The following is a 16732-nucleotide window of genomic DNA, read 5'->3' on the forward strand; positions in this document are numbered from 1 at the left end:
AAAAGAGGTGCTTAGTAACTCTTATAACTTAATTTGTACTAATGCTTTAATACCTTTCAGCTTTATAAACAGCCACTAATGTATTCCTGACCGTAAGTTTAAAACATTTTTCTTACAGACCCCTGTGGAATTGTTTTGTGACCCCATAGGAAACTAATTTTTAAAAAACTAAGTGCTTTTAAAAATTTGTGTTCTTCATATTTTCCTGAAGAAGAATACATTTTACTGTTGCAAGATAAAAAATCCTTGAGGAGAATCAGTATGCACTATTAGTATTTAAAATAGCTTTTAACTAACTCTGATTTGAGTTTATTAACCACCACCCTTTGCATCCACACTACAGTTGAGCTCATTTTAAAATTGTACACATGCCTTCCTTGGGGGGAGTCATGTGTACAATTAGTACACATGTAGTGGTCAATGTCTTGTCTTTTGTAGCCAATGGAGAGACCTCAGGGGTCAGATGCCTAATTTAGTGACTCCTCTTCTGTATTTACTATATGAGGACCCTTCTTGTCCATGTGAAGTGGGAATTTTGTAACTTAGATTGAAAGGGACTTCTGGCGACAATCCTGTCCAGCTGCCCTCGGGGTGCCCGCACAGGAAGAATATGGTTTGGAAATAGAAAATGCTGGGCATGTGGAAGTGCCAGACAAGGTACTTCACTGCCTTCACTGTAGGCATTTCTATTTGTCCTGGGATTTGGGGTCCTCTTGTGAGGACAGCTGTCTTGTCAGACAGAGTTGATGCCACCTACCTCTTGAATTTTCCTGGTTGAAATGTCTATTAAAAGGTGGATGTGTGCACTGTTCTTTCCAGCTGCTCATACTAGCAGTTGTCTGGCATAAAAATGCCTGTCCCTGAGAGCAGGGAATAAACCCCTGTGGCCTGTTCCTCCCAGAGGAGCATCCTCACAGTAAGGCTGGAACAATGGTGCCTTGTCTTTTCTGGTCCTGTACCCCTAGCATTCCTAATTAAGTATCAGGTGTCGATTTGAAGGTTCAAAAGGAATAGATGTCACACACTCCTCACCTGGGAGCTGTGGTTTCAAGTTTCTCAGGCCAAGGAGAGCCTAAAAGCTGCACATCTTTACCCTGGGCACATGCTCTAGAGGCTGATCTGGTACTGGGGAGGTGGGAGTGTCTATCCAGCTTCTGTTTATGTAGTTAGGGAACATGAGTTTAAAACAGTATTTTTTTGAATATTACCACTCCGTGATATTTAGCACCAGGAAGAACATTGTAGTCTTCATGTATTTAACAAATGGGCAGGCTTTTCAGTCTCCTTCTCATTTAATTCACTGGGTTTTCCATTTATGTTTGTCTGTGTTATTTAAAAGAAAAAAAAAGTCCCACAATATTTTATGTGGTGTACACTTACATGGTTACATAGGTTTGGTCAACACCCAGCTTTGCTCTGGGGCAGGTTGTGTAAGCAGCAGGTGCACCATGTGTTCATGTCATTTTCATTTGTTTAATTGTCTTTAATATAGTCTAAAATATGGTTGTACAGCTTTCCTCTTTCACAGTAGAAGTTGGTTTCCCTGCTCAATTCACATATAAACATGCACATGGTCTGATTTCAGGGGGTGAGGTTGCCTTTGAAACCAAAGCAAAATGAATCCAGTCTTCAGCCGTCTTCCAAAAGAGCAAGGTAAGAACAGAGAGTAGTCAATACCCATAGTCCTTAATTGACTTCTTCTTGGAAGTTTCAGCTGCTTCCATCAGCTGCTTCCAGCCTGTGGGCTACTCACTGAAATAACTTATCAGTGGTTTTTGTATGTTGCCAGCCACTCAACAGGCAGGAATAAAACAATAACTAGAGCGTGAAGTAGTAAGAGGAGTGGGAGAGAACAGAAACAGGAGAATTTGCCCTGTTCTCAGCATGGTGATTTTTATTTCAGAAAAAATCCTGCCTGATTCTCATTCATCTGGGTCATTCTGTTGGTAAAAATTGCAAGAGTGTGCTTGTTTGATTTCAAAATTGTAATTACACAGCTTTGGGCCCAAACATCACATCCTGCTGTATTTCCTGTATTTTGCAGGATTGAAGACCTGCCACCACCTACTAAAAAACTCACCCCCGAGCTGACACCAATGGTGCTCTTCACAGGATTTGAACCTATGCAAGTGCAACAGTACATTAAGGTAACTTTCAGGCTTATCTCTTGTGAACTACGTTGAAACATTTGATAACTTTTTTATTGATGTTGAATTTTTGCTAAGACTTGATTAGCATATATTTAGTGGATAAAACCCCATACTGACTGGGCCTAGGTTAAAGTTTGTGAAATGAGTTCACGTGAAATGAGTTTTATTTGTTCTGCTTTAGTTAACTACTTCATACTAATGTGCTACTTGCTTTTACTTTCTGTATGATTGCTTTATAAAGCAAGAAAGCCCTTTATACATTTGGTTTTAGATCATCAAACTTCATTACCAAAATTAGGTGAGAAAAGTAGTGATGATTGTGCTGGATAAGACCCAAGTTTATTCTAGTGGAGTTGCTATCTGTAGTGCCAAATGCTTCAAAGAAAGCTGATAACAAAGCTTATGGCAGGTGTGAGAGAAGTTCCTATTGAGGTTCTCTAATAAAGCTGTCCCAAAACTTAACTCTAAATAATATACAATATTCAGATAATGAGAAGTAAGTGAGGCCTAGTTTGAGTCCACTACATTTCTTAGAAATATGCTCCACTTTGGTGTGCTCAAAAATATCCAATACTTTCTTTATTACGCTTAAACTTTTCTTTTTTTAAAGTAGTTGGACTTTGGAGTTTTTTTCCCCTTGCAGTGTTTGCATTTGAAGCTTGATATTAAATATTTTGGGTTAGAAAATATTTTTCAGTGTATCCCATGAAGTTCCAATGTCAGCTCCTCACTTTTGGTCAGGTACCAGGTTAATTATATAGAGAATCTGTTTTGGTAACATCTGTTATGGCTCACAAATATCAAAAATTAACTTCAGCCTCAAGGCTTGTGAAGTTGAATCTAAACCTGGCAGTGCTGATGCCATCAAGATTTTGCAGGGTTTGGGGTTGGATACTTCTCATCTTCTTGAGATGGAGGGGCAGTATTTTGAGCTGTGTGCCCAAAGGGTTCCTTGCGTGTCAGAATGGAAATCTTGCAAGATCTGCACTCATAGATGTGTTTGAGGTGAACATAGGAATAGCAGACTTTGCCATTTATAGGGGTGCAAGTGTACTGTTCATACATGCCCTGAAGGAAAGAAATAGTGGAGAGGTTGAGTCATTGAATGATACTTTTGTGTGTCATCTTTATGCAAACCATCAAAGCAGGCATGGTAAAGAAGAGCTTAAAGCACTGTCCCTACCTGTCCTGTCTGTTCATCATGATCAGTGCAGTAGAGTACACAGGGCTGCCAGAGACCTCTCAGGGCTTCCAATAACCCCTTAGGCTTTCTTGCTTGGGGGACTCCCAATGACTGATGTAACAGAATCACCCTAGTATGTTAAATATTTATACTTTAGGATATTGGTGGGGTTTCTATTTATTTGTGCAAAACGTTTGCCATAGAAAATCAGAAATCCACGGTGCATAGTTACTAAAGCTGTCCAAATATTTTTTCATATTTGAAATTTTTAAAAAGGGAAGCATTCTGTCTCTTAACACCCATGGTAATCTGATGTGCCTCACCAGCTGATTTGCTTTATTTTTAATCCCTTCAGATAATGACTGTCTTAACTGACAAGATAGCAACTATGATGTATTAGTTTGGGTTTGGTAGTTTAAACCAAGGAAAAAGGAATAGTTGCTCAGTATTGTCAAAAATACATTGGGGAACTAGTGTATTTAAAGAATATGTGTTTTGCATGAGATGCTTTCAAAGAAAAGACTAACAAAATGAAGTTTGCTGTAGCTACAGCCTTTATTATATCTTCCACAGAAAAGAGCAAACTTATTTGCTCTTGCTTTGCAGAGTATTAAATACTCTGCTTACTTCAATTCAATACTGTGTTTCACTTAAAAAAGATTTTAATTTGTAACTTACAGTTATTTCCTTGCTTAAAAAAAGCACAACCCAAAATCAAAAAACTGCAGAAGTAGGAAATAGCTTTCAGTCTTGCCAGGTGATATTTGTGTCTGGAAATACCTGGATTTTCAGTGGCTGTAAATTCTGTCAGAATTAATCAACTTTAGTAAAGCGATGACTAATACAGAAATCTATATTCACTGTTTCATTAGGAGCTTAGTTTTATTTGATGGTGATGTTATGATTTTTTATTTACGTTTTTCCTCAAGTTATTTAACAACTCTTTCCTTTTAATTTGTGTTTGGTACAACTTTCAGAAACTGTATATCCTTGGAGGTGAAGTAGCAGACTCTGCCCAGAAATGTACCCATCTAATTGCCAGTAAAGTGACCCGAACTGTCAAGTTCTTGACAGCAATTTCTGTAGTCAAGCACATAGTAACTCCAGAGTGGTTAGAAGAGTGTTTCAAATGCCAGAAATTTGTTGGTAAGTTAAATTAGTATCAATTCTTATAGTAAACTTAGGGTTCATTGACGTATTTAAATATACTTTGCTGTTTCGACTTCAGTATTTCTTACTGGTTTTCTAAAGAGTTCAGTTTTTGAAAGCGGAGATTTTGATTCTACAGCAGGTCTGTCATTGTTCACACCTCTTGAAGAATGTTGTGCAACATTTTTAAATAATTATATCAGCAGCTAGTTTGTATTCCACTTGAGTTATGAGGTTATGTTAGTATGGTTGGGTAAAGCTGTGGCTTGATTTTTTTTTTTAAAACAAGTTGTCTTTCAACAGAACATTTTGTTTCATTTAGTTTTCATTTGATTTGATACAGTTTCTTTACCTTAAATGAAAGAAAACATACTTAAAAGGTTTTCTTTAGGATGATTAAATATTGGATGTTGTTAAACCTTGTATTTCGTTCTTATGTAGCCAGTTTGTAGATTTTTACCTGTAGTTGCATTATTTAGCTTTCTTAAAAGCTGATCATTTGGTTTATGACTGTTTTGTGCTTTGTATATAATTTGTTTGTAAGAAGAAATTATATAACATCACTGCCTAACCATCATAAAGACTTAAATCTATAGATAATTAGCTAATAAAACCAGCAAACATTTTCATAAATCTCAAGAAGGCAATTCGCTTACCTCAGCATCAGTGAACTGAGAAATCAATTCATTTGAAAGCTATTTTAGAAGATGAAGAAAATCAGGAAATTTAGGATGACTGTTTTGATCTAGTACTTGAAGTACTTTACTTGTCTATTGAAATTGAGTTGATTTGTAGCTCATGGGCTGCCTCCAGTTTTGTACCTGCTACAATGATGGAAAATGTGGCAATTGTTTACAAAAATTGTCCTGCTAGTTTCCTTTGTCTTTTGGAAGAGGATTAACACCATCTCTTGTGGGTCATCAGAATTGCCCTTGGAAAGACCAATTTGTTCTCCATATAAAAATACATTTTTTCTTTATTCTTTGAGCTTAGGGATTTTAAGTTGAATTGGATTTAAAAATGTGTTTGACATAGATTTTTGTGGAAAGATAAAGACTGAAATGCTATCCCTAATAAAAAATGAAAAAATTGGCTGAATAACAGGACAAGTGAAAGAAATGGGAAAATTTCTGGGTGCTCATAGGTTGTCACAGTAATTTGAACTTAATTATTCTGCTCTTTTGTTTGCAAAGACTCAACAAATAAAAGCTGCATGTTCCTCCAAAGTTAGAAAAAGAGACTTGATAGGACAGTGGTTGTTGTTAGGTATGCAAGTGTAAAACAGTTTAGTTCTGCAGGTAACTGGGGGTCATTGTTGTAAAGTGCATAATAAGAGGGGGTGTTGCAATCATGTTAAAATTATAGGATGTTTTCCATTCAGAGCCACCCTGACCCCCATGGGTCACATCTGGGTCACATGAATGTTTGTGCTTTGTGTGTTACATCCTCAGTCTTTCTTTTTCAGATGAGCAGAACTTTGTGCTCAGAGATGCCGAAGCTGAGGTGCTTTTCTGCTTTAGTTTAGAGGAGTCTCTAAAGAGAGCACAAGTAGCTCCACTGTTCAAGGTATGCAGTTTAACGTGACATTTAAATACTTGGAGTTTTTCAGCCTGGTTGTTTCAGCATTGGGACCACAGGTTTCATATCTGAAGGCAGTAAAACAGACTGGCGTATAACAGGAAGAATTTGTTGTAAATTTTATTTTTGACTTTATGCCTATTTCCTGCCTAAGCATCATTGGGGTGGATATAAGTGGAGTAACTGGATCCTGGTGATGTGAACAAAACATGCTCAACTTATTAACAGTATTTGTTCCCTTACAAAATTTATAACGTTGCTCTATTACTTGTGAAAAGCCACCTATGGAAGGAACCTTCTTTCTTTTCTCTTTTCTTTTTTACACCAACCTGGTAGTTATAACACTTGCCCATGAAAATGGGAATCTGAGAGTGAGTTTGCACTTCAGTCTCAGGGAGTTCTGGTCTGATTCTTCTTGGAGACACCACTTTCCACCAGGCTGTTTGCTGGGATGGTGCAAGATGTTTTCATGCCCCTGGTTAAAATTACGTTGCAGTGCAGAGAGATATCTGAAATTCAGTTTGGCTGAAGAATCTCTAGCAGCTCAGATCTCCAGACTGTTTATTGAGGCAAACCACCTAAAAATTTTTACAGGTATTTTTTCAACCTGTAATGAGTAAGAATCTACATCTTTTATTAAGTTTGAATGCTATGTTTTGCTCAATTTTGCAGTGTAAATAGCAAGGGTTTTTTCTGTTTTTTTTATTCCTAGCTGGTAAGCAGAGATAATCTACTTTATGATCTGATCACCTGTAGCAGTCTGAGCAAAGTAGTAGGATAATTTTTGTCAGGAAGTAATAAATTGGCTGTTAGTTGAAAGGTAAAAGTTCTTTTGTAACACTTGAGATGTCCCTGTGCTTGAAGAACAAAGGAGCATTGTTGTTCTTAACGTGTCTTACCACTTGCAGTTAGTTTTGGTTTTGGGGGTTTTTTTTGGAACCATAGTGGTCATTTGAAGGTTTCCTGGTTGTTATTTTACAGTTATTGAAATGGGCACACCTTTACTTTTCAAATTTATCAAAATTGTGGGTTTACCCCTTCAGGGGAAAACATCAGAGGCAATTAAGGACAACTCACCAGCTGATGAATCTGTGTCCATAAGCCTCCACAGCCAACCCCAGCTTACAAAGCCTGCCCCGTGGTTGTGTAAGAGAGGAGTCACATGACAATAAACTTCATGTGTTGCACAAATCAGTTAACAAAATAATGTTTTTCCTTGTTCTTCTTTTCCTCTTTTTAGGGAAAATATTTTTACATTACACCTGGAATTTGTCCCAGTCTTTCCACCATGAAAGCTATTGTGGAGTGTGCAGGAGGAAAAGTATTATCTAAACAGCCTTCTTTTCGGAAACTCATGGAACATAAGCAGAATAAGGTGTGTTGAGTGTTGCTTTCTAAAATTTACTGGGAATACCTTCCCTTGTTACTCTGATCTTACCATTAGTTTCTTTTGTTTAGAGTTTGCCGGAGATAATCTTGATTTCCTGTGAAAATGACCTACATTTATGTCGAGAATATTTCGCAAGGGGCATAGGTATGTGTAAGCTTTCATTGTAATTCCAATAGCATACCTGTTATTTTGGGTTTTTTTCCTTTTTTTAGAATTATTATTATACAAGTATGGAGATTCTTGAAGCTTTCAGATAATAATAGAGGAATCTGTGGACTATCCTACATTTCTCCCATGGAGAAATCCGAGCCAGCTGTTTGTTAGGTATTTTTAATGGAGTTATTGTTATAGGCAGGTCACTGTGAATCTCTGGAAGAGTAGGATTGAACCTGGGACTTCAGTCCTACATGAGGCAGAATTACCTGTTCTGTGCTTTAAGCCCAGAAGGCAACTAAGTAACGTACCCTGGCTCCCTCCCCCCCAACACTAGAGAGAAAGAGAACTGAAAAAAAAAAAAGTAAACATCATGGGTTAAGATAGAAGAGTTTAATAATTGAAATAAGCTAAGATAATATGCTGCTAATACTAATGACAATACCAACATTCGTCATCATCATCATCATTACTATTAATACTAATTAATAGTATTGATTATAAATTAATACTGATACTAATGACAATACTAATGAAAAGGAGAAAGAGGAATAAACCCCTAGAGACAAAAGTGATGCACAACACAATTCCACAACTGTTCACCACCCACTGGCTGATCCCCATCCCATCCCTGAGCAGTGATCAGTGGCTCCCAGGCAACTCCTCCCAGTGTACATATCCTGGGCATGGCGTTCTGGGGTGTGGAACATCCCTCTGGCCAGCTGGGCTCAGCTGGGCTCAGCTGTCCTGGCCATGCTCCTTCCCCTCTCCTTGTGCACCTGCTCCCTGGCAGAGCACGGGGAACTGAAAAGACCTTGACTTAGGGTAAGAACTGCTCAGCAACAGCTAAAACATCGATGTGTTATCAACATTATTCTCATCCTAAATTCAAAACACAGAACTGTAGCAGCTGCAGAAGAAGAAAATTAACTGTATCCAAGTCAAAAATGTGATGGCTCGTAGTGGGGTTCTGGTAGTGGTGGGACAATACCCCTTATGTCTTTGTATGAAGGGCAGAAAGGTCCAGAGTGGCCCCTCCTGACACACCTGTAGAAGGAGGCAGAATGTCTGTGTAGGGTGTAAACTTATGTTTTTGATATTTCCAGATGTCCACAATGCTGAGTTTGTCCTGACTGGAGTACTTACTCAAACACTGGATTATGAATCATATCCTTTTTGTGTGAAGACTTTCTGCTGCTTAGGGAAGAGTGGTTTACCAAAAGTTTTTTAAATGAGGAACAAGTTAATTATAATTTTTTAGGATATATAATGTTTCTTGATAGGAGAGTAGTTTAACACCCAAACCCCTAGTTTAAATTCAGAATGGAATTACTTTTTGATAGGAATTAACTTCAGGGGAGGTGGGAGGCAGGGTTGTCATAAAGGAATAGGGGTAAAATATTGGGCAACAGGGAAAAAAACTTGTCACTAGGGAAAATACTTGTCAGGAGTTACTTCAGATGAGGAAAATAATTTTTTACTGAAGAAAATTATAGACCCTGTTTGATAAATGCAGTGGGGGGACCAGTAAGGCTTCTGTGTCATTATGAAAGTTGTATTTTGCAGTCATTTCTTACAGTTGTTCTTTCTTAACAAGCATACATATAAATTTACTTGATGGATAGTAAAATGCCTTACTGCTTTGGAATCCTTGGAGCCTTATATCTAGCTGTTCAGCCATTGTACAAAGCAACTAGAACTTCCTGTGGATGCTGTTTTCCAGCTGTTTTTTCCTAGGGATGATGAGCGGTTTAAAGCAGGAAAGCAAAAATAAACTGCATCTTTTTTAGGATGTGTAATTTTATTATGCTGAAACATAATTTACTATGTTTTGTATTATACTACCATTTTAAAAGAGCCCATTTTAGGTATCATGATTAGCCCGTTTTTAAGCATTTTAAAATAAATTATGGTACTTCAGCCAAAAGTGTAATTTGGATGTAAAAATGAAGGGCTTGCTATCTATTAAGTTATGGATGTTGAAGATGAAAATGTTTTGTACTTTATTTTTATTTCTTATACTCTATTTTCTTTTATATTGATATTTTGCCCACATTTGAAATAAATGTACTTTTAAATGTTTTACTCTATATTTTAGTGGTTGTTCATTTTTTTGAATACTGTGCAGCAATGGCACTCTGGTAAGAGTAAATTACTCAAATCTTTTTCCAAGCAATGTGAAATTATTTTAAGCTTATTTTACCAGATATGTTTTAATATATGAATCCCAGTGCTTTAAAGGGAAATAGTTGTAAATGTATATATGTGTTTTTACTGAGGCAAAGAAGCAGCTTGAAGGAAGGAGAAACTGCAACCCTGCCTATTACACTGTTGTGATAACTTTTTGTTTGTATAGTGAGTTTTACTAAATAAATATTAAAAAAAAAAGTCTCCTGAATCTATATTCAGTTGTGTTTTCTAAAACGCACAACAGTTCTAATAATCTGATTTGACCATTTTTATCAGTTTAGACTCCAGTAGATAAAAAAGTGATCCCAAAAGCATTTATTCTCTGATCAGCAAGGCATTCAGCCCTGATGCCCTACGGACAACTGAGTGTCTGCTCTGCCTCGTCATGGAAATTGCTCGTTTCAAATCTCTCTTTTGTGCCATGGCTTGAAGTGTAAATCCAGCTGGTGCTGGACCACTGATTCTCTTGCCTTTCTCCCAGTGCCTCAGTTCAAGGAAGAGCTTAAGTGAGTGACAAGTTCCTGCTGTAAGAACATGGTGTGGTAACTGTCAAGATAATGAAGTCCCACAGAGGTCAGTACTGTGCCTGTTGCCTGTTATTGCTGGGGCTGGTTCCTCAGCTGTTTCCATATCCTGAGCTACTCCTGTATTTGGCTTCTCTGTTGTAAGCAGTAAGGGGCTGTGTGAGGATCACAAGAATGGTAAAATTTCTACCAGTGAGACATTTGGTCAGGTGACAAAACGTGATAACTGAGATTGTTGTGCTTTGGCTCAAGATGGTTTTGGGTGAACTGAAGGTTAAAAACATGTGGGAGAAAATGGTACATTTTCACAAATACCCTTTTACTTGTTATGTGTTTTGTGCTTTTTCTTAGTGTGACATTCAGCTCTCCATTTGCTCTTCATTTCCTCAGTTTCCTCTTCATTACAAGACAGATTAAGGGAAAGTCTGTAACGTGGGGGCCTGAGGTTGGAAGTCCATGATATGATTTTATGCTTTAACTTTTAAAAATAGTAAAAAAAGAAGGAGCAACTGCAGTGGGATTTAATTGCTGGTTGATGAGTTTTTGTGCAAATGACTTAAATTGCTGGGATATGCAGACCTGGCAAGTCTGGTTTCCCTTTACTGTCAGTGGAGGGAGAGAACATCTCTCAAACCTAACTTAAAGAGCCCTGCAGACACCACATCTCGTAACAGTTCAGCAGACTAGTTTAGTTACCTACATCTTTCAGAACACAGAAAATAAGTAAGATGAATCCCACCCTAAAGAACTTCAGTGATGCATTGCCTAAATACTGTTTTTTAATGGAGAAATAAGTACACCTTTTTTTTTTTTTTACCACTTCAGAGTAAAATATTGAAATTGTCTAAATCTCTGTTCATCTTCATATGGCTTGAGATTTTCTTTATTGTACCAATTACCAGGTTGCAGAAAGATTTGGGGTTGCCGTTTCCTTTCAAACAAATATCAGCTGTTGCAGCTTTGGAATGTTTGGAAATGTTGTGCTACACAAAACTTAACTTGAATATGTTACTTTCTACCTGTTGTGCATTCAGCATGTCTTCCTGCCTGCCTTACCAGCCATGTGTCGCCCTGTCAAGTGTAAATGCTCGTTTCAAAGAGACACAGACGTGTCAGGAGTTCAGCTGTCCATGAAATCAAACTCGAGGCACATGAAATTGCAGGACTGGTTGTAGAAACCAACGAGACCTGGAAAAACAGATTGGTGCAAGAGGGAGAGGCAGAGAGAAGCCAGGTTTGGATGCATTGGCATTTTCAGCCTCAGCAGCATAAACTGCTTGACTCCATAGTTGCATTTACCCTCACTAAGAGTTTCAAGCTTTTTTTTTAGGATTAGCTTCTTCCGCGTTTTCCACAGTGAAGAAATGTTGAGGGCATGTAATACCTTTGCCAAAGGCTACTAGAGTGAGACATGTGAATGCAGTAGCATCTGAGAGGTAAATTTCCTTATGAAAACCATCCAAAATGCTGTCAGGTACTGCACAGAGAAGCTTGAAGGAAACCAAATGCGATCATGGAACAAATGAACCCCGTGGGAGACATGGGTGGTAATGCATCTGTTTCATCATCAGTGGAGACAGTGTGTTTATTTAGCCAACATACAAGTATGACTGATTTTATTAACCTTTCAATTAGAGTGAAAAACAGAACCTGCCAAGAAATAGTCTTTCAAGAACCACAGGAGCTGTCCAGAGCCAACTGGCTTGCACAGATGTTACTGTGCGTGTGACTAGGGATAGAGAAAGGGTTTGATGAAGTATTCTGGTACTAGGAAGCTGTTGGGAACATGCTTTTCCCCTAGTGGAAGACTGTAATACTGAAGTGTCTAATTTGATCCTGTCCTCTCTACTCAGGAAAAATGTTGGTTTGTTACTTGCAGAAACATAAGGTCCATAATACAGGCTTGTGTTCTTTGTAGAAAATCTGCCCTGATAAAGCAGGTATTTAAAGGTAAATATAGAACATGTCTGTAACAGCAAAGACTTTCCATCAGTTAGGGATCTGCTGGAAGTCAGGGAGGTATGGTTTCCACTTGTCACTCTGCAGCTTTCTTTGCCATGAGTCACCAAGTAGAACTGTAGAACAGAACTGTAGAAGTACAGCTGGAACAGATCTCTGGAGGTCAAGTTTTCAGTATCTTGAAGGATGAAAATACCACAACCTCTGTGTGCATCTTGTTTCTGTTTTTTACTACCCTCAAGGAAATAAATAAACCATCCTGATATTTAACCAGACAATCCATTGTTCCTCAAGTGGCTGTGGGTGCTCATTTCATCCTCGTGTGCCCTCAAGCAGAGTCTGGCTCTTACCTTCTTTCCCCCCTCACAGTAGGTAGTCACAAACCATTGGAAGTCCTTCTGTTCTTAAGGCTGAGCACAGTCAGCTCAGCCCCTCCTTGGGCACTGTGTACTTACAGCCCCTGATCATACTGATGGTCTTCTGCTGGACGTGCTCCAGTAAGTCCTTTTCTTACTGTGTGGGGAAGCCCAAAACTGTTAAAAGAAAAAATAGGTCCTGGTTGCCATGGCCTTTTTTGTGTCTTTAATCGATAGGTCCCGTGCCACACTGAGCAGCAGACTTGCTTTTTCTGTTCCTTTTTTTTCTCTTTCCTTTCCTTTTTCTTTCTTTTCTTTGCTTTTTCTCTCTTTTCCTTTCCTTTGTACTGCTGATGTACGTACAGAAGCCTTTTGTTCTGCCTTTCACACCTCTTGCTAGTTTGTTCTTGGACTGAGCTATATATAAAAAAATCAACTACAGTTCAAGGTGTGTGAAAGCGCTTGAGTGGAGCAATAAACACCTGAATGATTGTGTTTAGGAAGGTTGTGCAGCTTTAATCTTTAGGCAGCTCTACTGTTAAAATACCATGAAACTTACTGTAAGTGCATTTTAGTTAGTTTGTCTTACCTCAAAGCAAAAGGGGTAGATGAGGAGACAGCTCTGTTAATTTTTATATGTTTTATGTTTAAATATCCTGAGGCTTTAGGGGGGTTACATAGACTGAAGTATGTTAGGTAAGAATTACCCTATTAATGGATGGAAATTAAGATTGAGAGAAATTTATACTGGGAGTGGTGAAGCAGAGAGTAAAACCCAGGCTAGCTAAATTCAAAATTCACATTTTAGCAGCCAAGGGAGCCCCACTTCCCTTCTCTTTCCCTCTGCCTGCCTTGTGTTGCTCATAGCAGGAGTGAAGAGATACCAAAGGAGCAGAACCATGGAACAGCAGCAGAAGAAAGAGAACTCACACGAATAACACAAGGGAAGAGACAGGTTGACCCCTCAGAAAAAACCTTTACAAGTGACTCCAGGGTTTAACAGGGGCAAACTTTCCTAGAATTTCTATGGAAAAGCATTAATGCATACAAAAGTGTTAATAAGGAAGTTGCAGATGCTTCACTTTACCTGCAGGGCTGTGAAATCCAGACAGGCTTATGTCCCAATAATTTCATTTGCTAAAATTCATTCTGCAGGCTGCATTCTGCCTCCTTCTTGTTTGTTTCTTAGTCTTCAGAATGTCTGGTAGTGTTTAAGAAAAAAGGGCTTTCTAGCTGTTAGGGTTCCTAAATGCCTGAGCCTGGCTGGTGCTGCAGATGGACCAGCAGTGCCTGCCCAGCCCGTTCCATTCTGATGTGGATGTTGTCACCATCCTGAACTTGCTGCCTGAACTTCCAAGCTTTTTGGAAGAGAGAGTAGGATCCCTGTACCAGCTGCTAAGCATGGAGTGGGTTAGGAATGTGCTGCCATTTCCTTAAAAAAGTGATCCGGTGTCTCTTTGAAAAACAATAAACTCCTCCCGAGGGAAAGGCACGCTTGAGAAGCTTCCTCAGTGGGATACAGGAGCTTTCCCCAGAGGACTGAGCCCTCAGGAGATGCTCAGAGCTCTGCTAAGGGAATTTTAACCTGCAGACAAGTGTGAACAGTGAGTAATGCTTGGGAAAATACTCTCACCTTTACCAATAGAGTACATTCCTCTGATCCTAAAGCAGTGTTTTGTCAGGAGACCAGGCTGTGTCTGTCAGAGAGGAACCATCAGTAGCAGGGATCACCCCGGACAAGACACAGCTTTGAATGGGTCTGCCTAGAGTGTTTCCTTGTAGCAGGCTACACCAAAAAGAAAAACAAAATAATTTATTTTAAGCTCAAGAGTCCAAATTTTATTATTATGTCAACTATAGACTTCTAAATTAAGCAGCTACATCAAAGAGATGAAACAGAAGTTTCCCTCCCTCCTCTCTGTGGCTTTATAGGACTGATCCTCACTCAATTTCATTTAACTTGAGGTGTTGGGGACAATTGCACAGTAGTTTGTGGTGACAGGAGGTTTGTCCTTCCAGATACTGAAAATACATTAATAAGCAGTGATACATCCTCACCATTTTCATGGCTTTTGGGATTTGACATTTAAATTTAATAAAATCTCAGACTTTTATTGACAATAACTATGTGATACAGTCCTTTCCTGCAGTACAAAGAGACTTTGTGAGAGAAGACAGAGAAATGTCTTTGTCACTTGAGCTACATTTGGGAAGGCTGGATTTACCCTGAGGCCCAAAAGAGGTGAAGGCCACCAGCCTTGCAGAGGCCAGGCTGGGGCAGAGGAAGGAAGAGGAGCTCAGTGATAACTCAGATGAAGTCAGCCAGCCTTCCCAGAGGAAGAATTGCTTAGAATTGTCTATGTTCTGTTAAAACAATTAAGTATTTTCAAAGGAGTAGGTGGGAGAAGAGTGTGATTTTTCACATGACAATTGTGGCTTCTATCCTAGCATGGAGAGGGGCAGACTGGAGCCCCCAGGCCAGCTTGGAGAAATCTGAATTGCAGATGAGTCAGAAGGAGTTGAAAAGTCAGAAACACTGACAGATGTGATGTAAACCAGATGTGACTTCCTTTTGTCTGCAGTGACATTCTGCTGCTCACCTGGGGAAGTGCATCCACAGAGCCCTACAGTGGTAACTCACCCAGTACCCAAACCTGAATGTTGCTGTGGCTACAGAGATCCTACAGACAAGTGCAGTTTTGTGGTGGAGGGACTCTGCAGATGTGAATGAAATGCACTGGGAGGAAAAGGGAGGAATCAAAACACAGAAATCTTCCTCCTCTTCAAGCATCCTTTAGCTGAGGGGCTTGACAGTGAGTTCACATCCCCTAAGGGGAGAACTCAGAGGAGCTGTGGTTCAAGGCAGTTTAAATCACCTCTCCAGCAGAGTTGCAAACACAACAAACCCATCTGACTGAGTGAGAGCGAGACTCCCATCTCCCTGGCAATACCAACAGTGAGTGTGTTGGTCAGTCCAGTGCTCCTTCCCCTCTCATTCCATGCTGCTTTCACCCCTGGCTCCTTCTTTTCCCTCTCTGCCCAGAAAAGGCTGCAACAGCCATGAATTTAACTTTCCAGACTCTCTAGCTGCTGTTGGGCTGTATCCTGCTTTACCTGGCCTCCCCAGTGCCACTGTCTTTATGACCCAGCACGATGTAAAAACTAGCCAGGATATTAAAAATGCTACTGAGGGCATTAAAAGCAATGTATTTTGTGTCCTTGGCCTCCAGTCTGTCTCTAAACCCTCTCATTTCTGTCTGTGCACTTCAGTTTTCCATTCCTCACGTGAACATGTGGTCATGGCACGGCTCTGGAGCAGAAATAGAGCATTTGGTCACCAGGCAGCTTCTCCAGACTGTCTTTGCAATGAACATCTCAACAAGTTGGTTTTGTGGAGCCTTTCCCCTCTCTGTCAGCAGTGACTGATATGGCTTCATTTCCTCTCTTACCATCCCAAGAAGTTTTTTATTGTGAATTGCATTTCTACTTCCGTGCAACAGATAATATAATAAAGTCCAGTTATTACAGAAGTATCTCTCTTCATCTTGAGGGCAGAAGGCAGGTAGAAGAAAAGAATATCTGTAAACTGCTCTGATTCACTTTGCTGTAAGGTACCAAAATATGTGAAATTCAAACTAATCAAATGCAAACTCTGTCAGAGATCCATTTATTTACATTTGTGGTGCAATGCCAATATGAACAAACCCTTGGAAGCATTGTTACTGCTGTCATGACACAGAAATCTAGGAAAAGCTTTACAAGGAGAGGCAATATCTTCCTGGAAGAGATTATCAAAGTGGCCAAGCTCTGAATGTCACCTGCACCTGGAGGAAGGCTTTTGTGATTGAAAACTCCTCTCTTTTATCACCTCTCCCAACATATTTGCTCCCCAAGTCAACGAGCTGGGCTGTGGGAACCCCTGGGATCATCAGTTGCTCATGAGCAATATGCTGGTGAGAGAACAAAACCTGTCCAGGGGCTGGAGCTGCTCTGCCTTTCTCTGCAGATCATTTCAAATGATAAACTATTTACAGAGCCATTATAAAACCCATTCTCACACGGATGTGAGACCCAGGGACTTTGTAAGAACCCAGAAAGGT

General features: G+C 39.4%; 1 protein-coding gene and 1 long non-coding RNA gene across 2 annotated transcripts in view; both read left to right on the forward strand.

The window, feature by feature from the left end:
- The window catches only part of PAXIP1 (PAX interacting protein 1), a 34917-nt gene extending 24948 nt beyond the window's left edge, over positions 1–9969 (forward strand). The window contains exons 14-21 of the mRNA XM_032706604.1: positions 1586–1653; positions 2045–2147; positions 4311–4479; positions 5948–6048; positions 7301–7435; positions 7519–7594; positions 8710–8770; positions 9206–9969. Of these exons, the coding sequence (XP_032562495.1) occupies positions 1586–1653; positions 2045–2147; positions 4311–4479; positions 5948–6048; positions 7301–7435; positions 7519–7594; positions 8710–8770; positions 9206–9221 (729 nt within the window). The 3' untranslated portion in view covers positions 9222–9969. The remainder of the gene's footprint in view (positions 1–1585; positions 1654–2044; positions 2148–4310; positions 4480–5947; positions 6049–7300; positions 7436–7518; positions 7595–8709; positions 8771–9205) is intronic.
- Positions 9970–11482: 1513 nt separating this feature from the next.
- LOC116794383 lies at positions 11483–15327 on the forward strand. Its single transcript, XR_004359790.1, has 3 exons — positions 11483–11551; positions 11648–11753; positions 15215–15327. It is a non-coding gene; the product is annotated as an uncharacterized LOC116794383 (long non-coding RNA).
- Positions 15328–16732: the final 1405 nt, after the last annotated feature.

The sequence above is a fragment of the Chiroxiphia lanceolata genome, chromosome 1, assembly GCF_009829145.1.
Source record: "Chiroxiphia lanceolata isolate bChiLan1 chromosome 1, bChiLan1.pri, whole genome shotgun sequence".
Classification (NCBI taxonomy): Eukaryota; Metazoa; Chordata; class Aves; order Passeriformes; family Pipridae; genus Chiroxiphia; species Chiroxiphia lanceolata.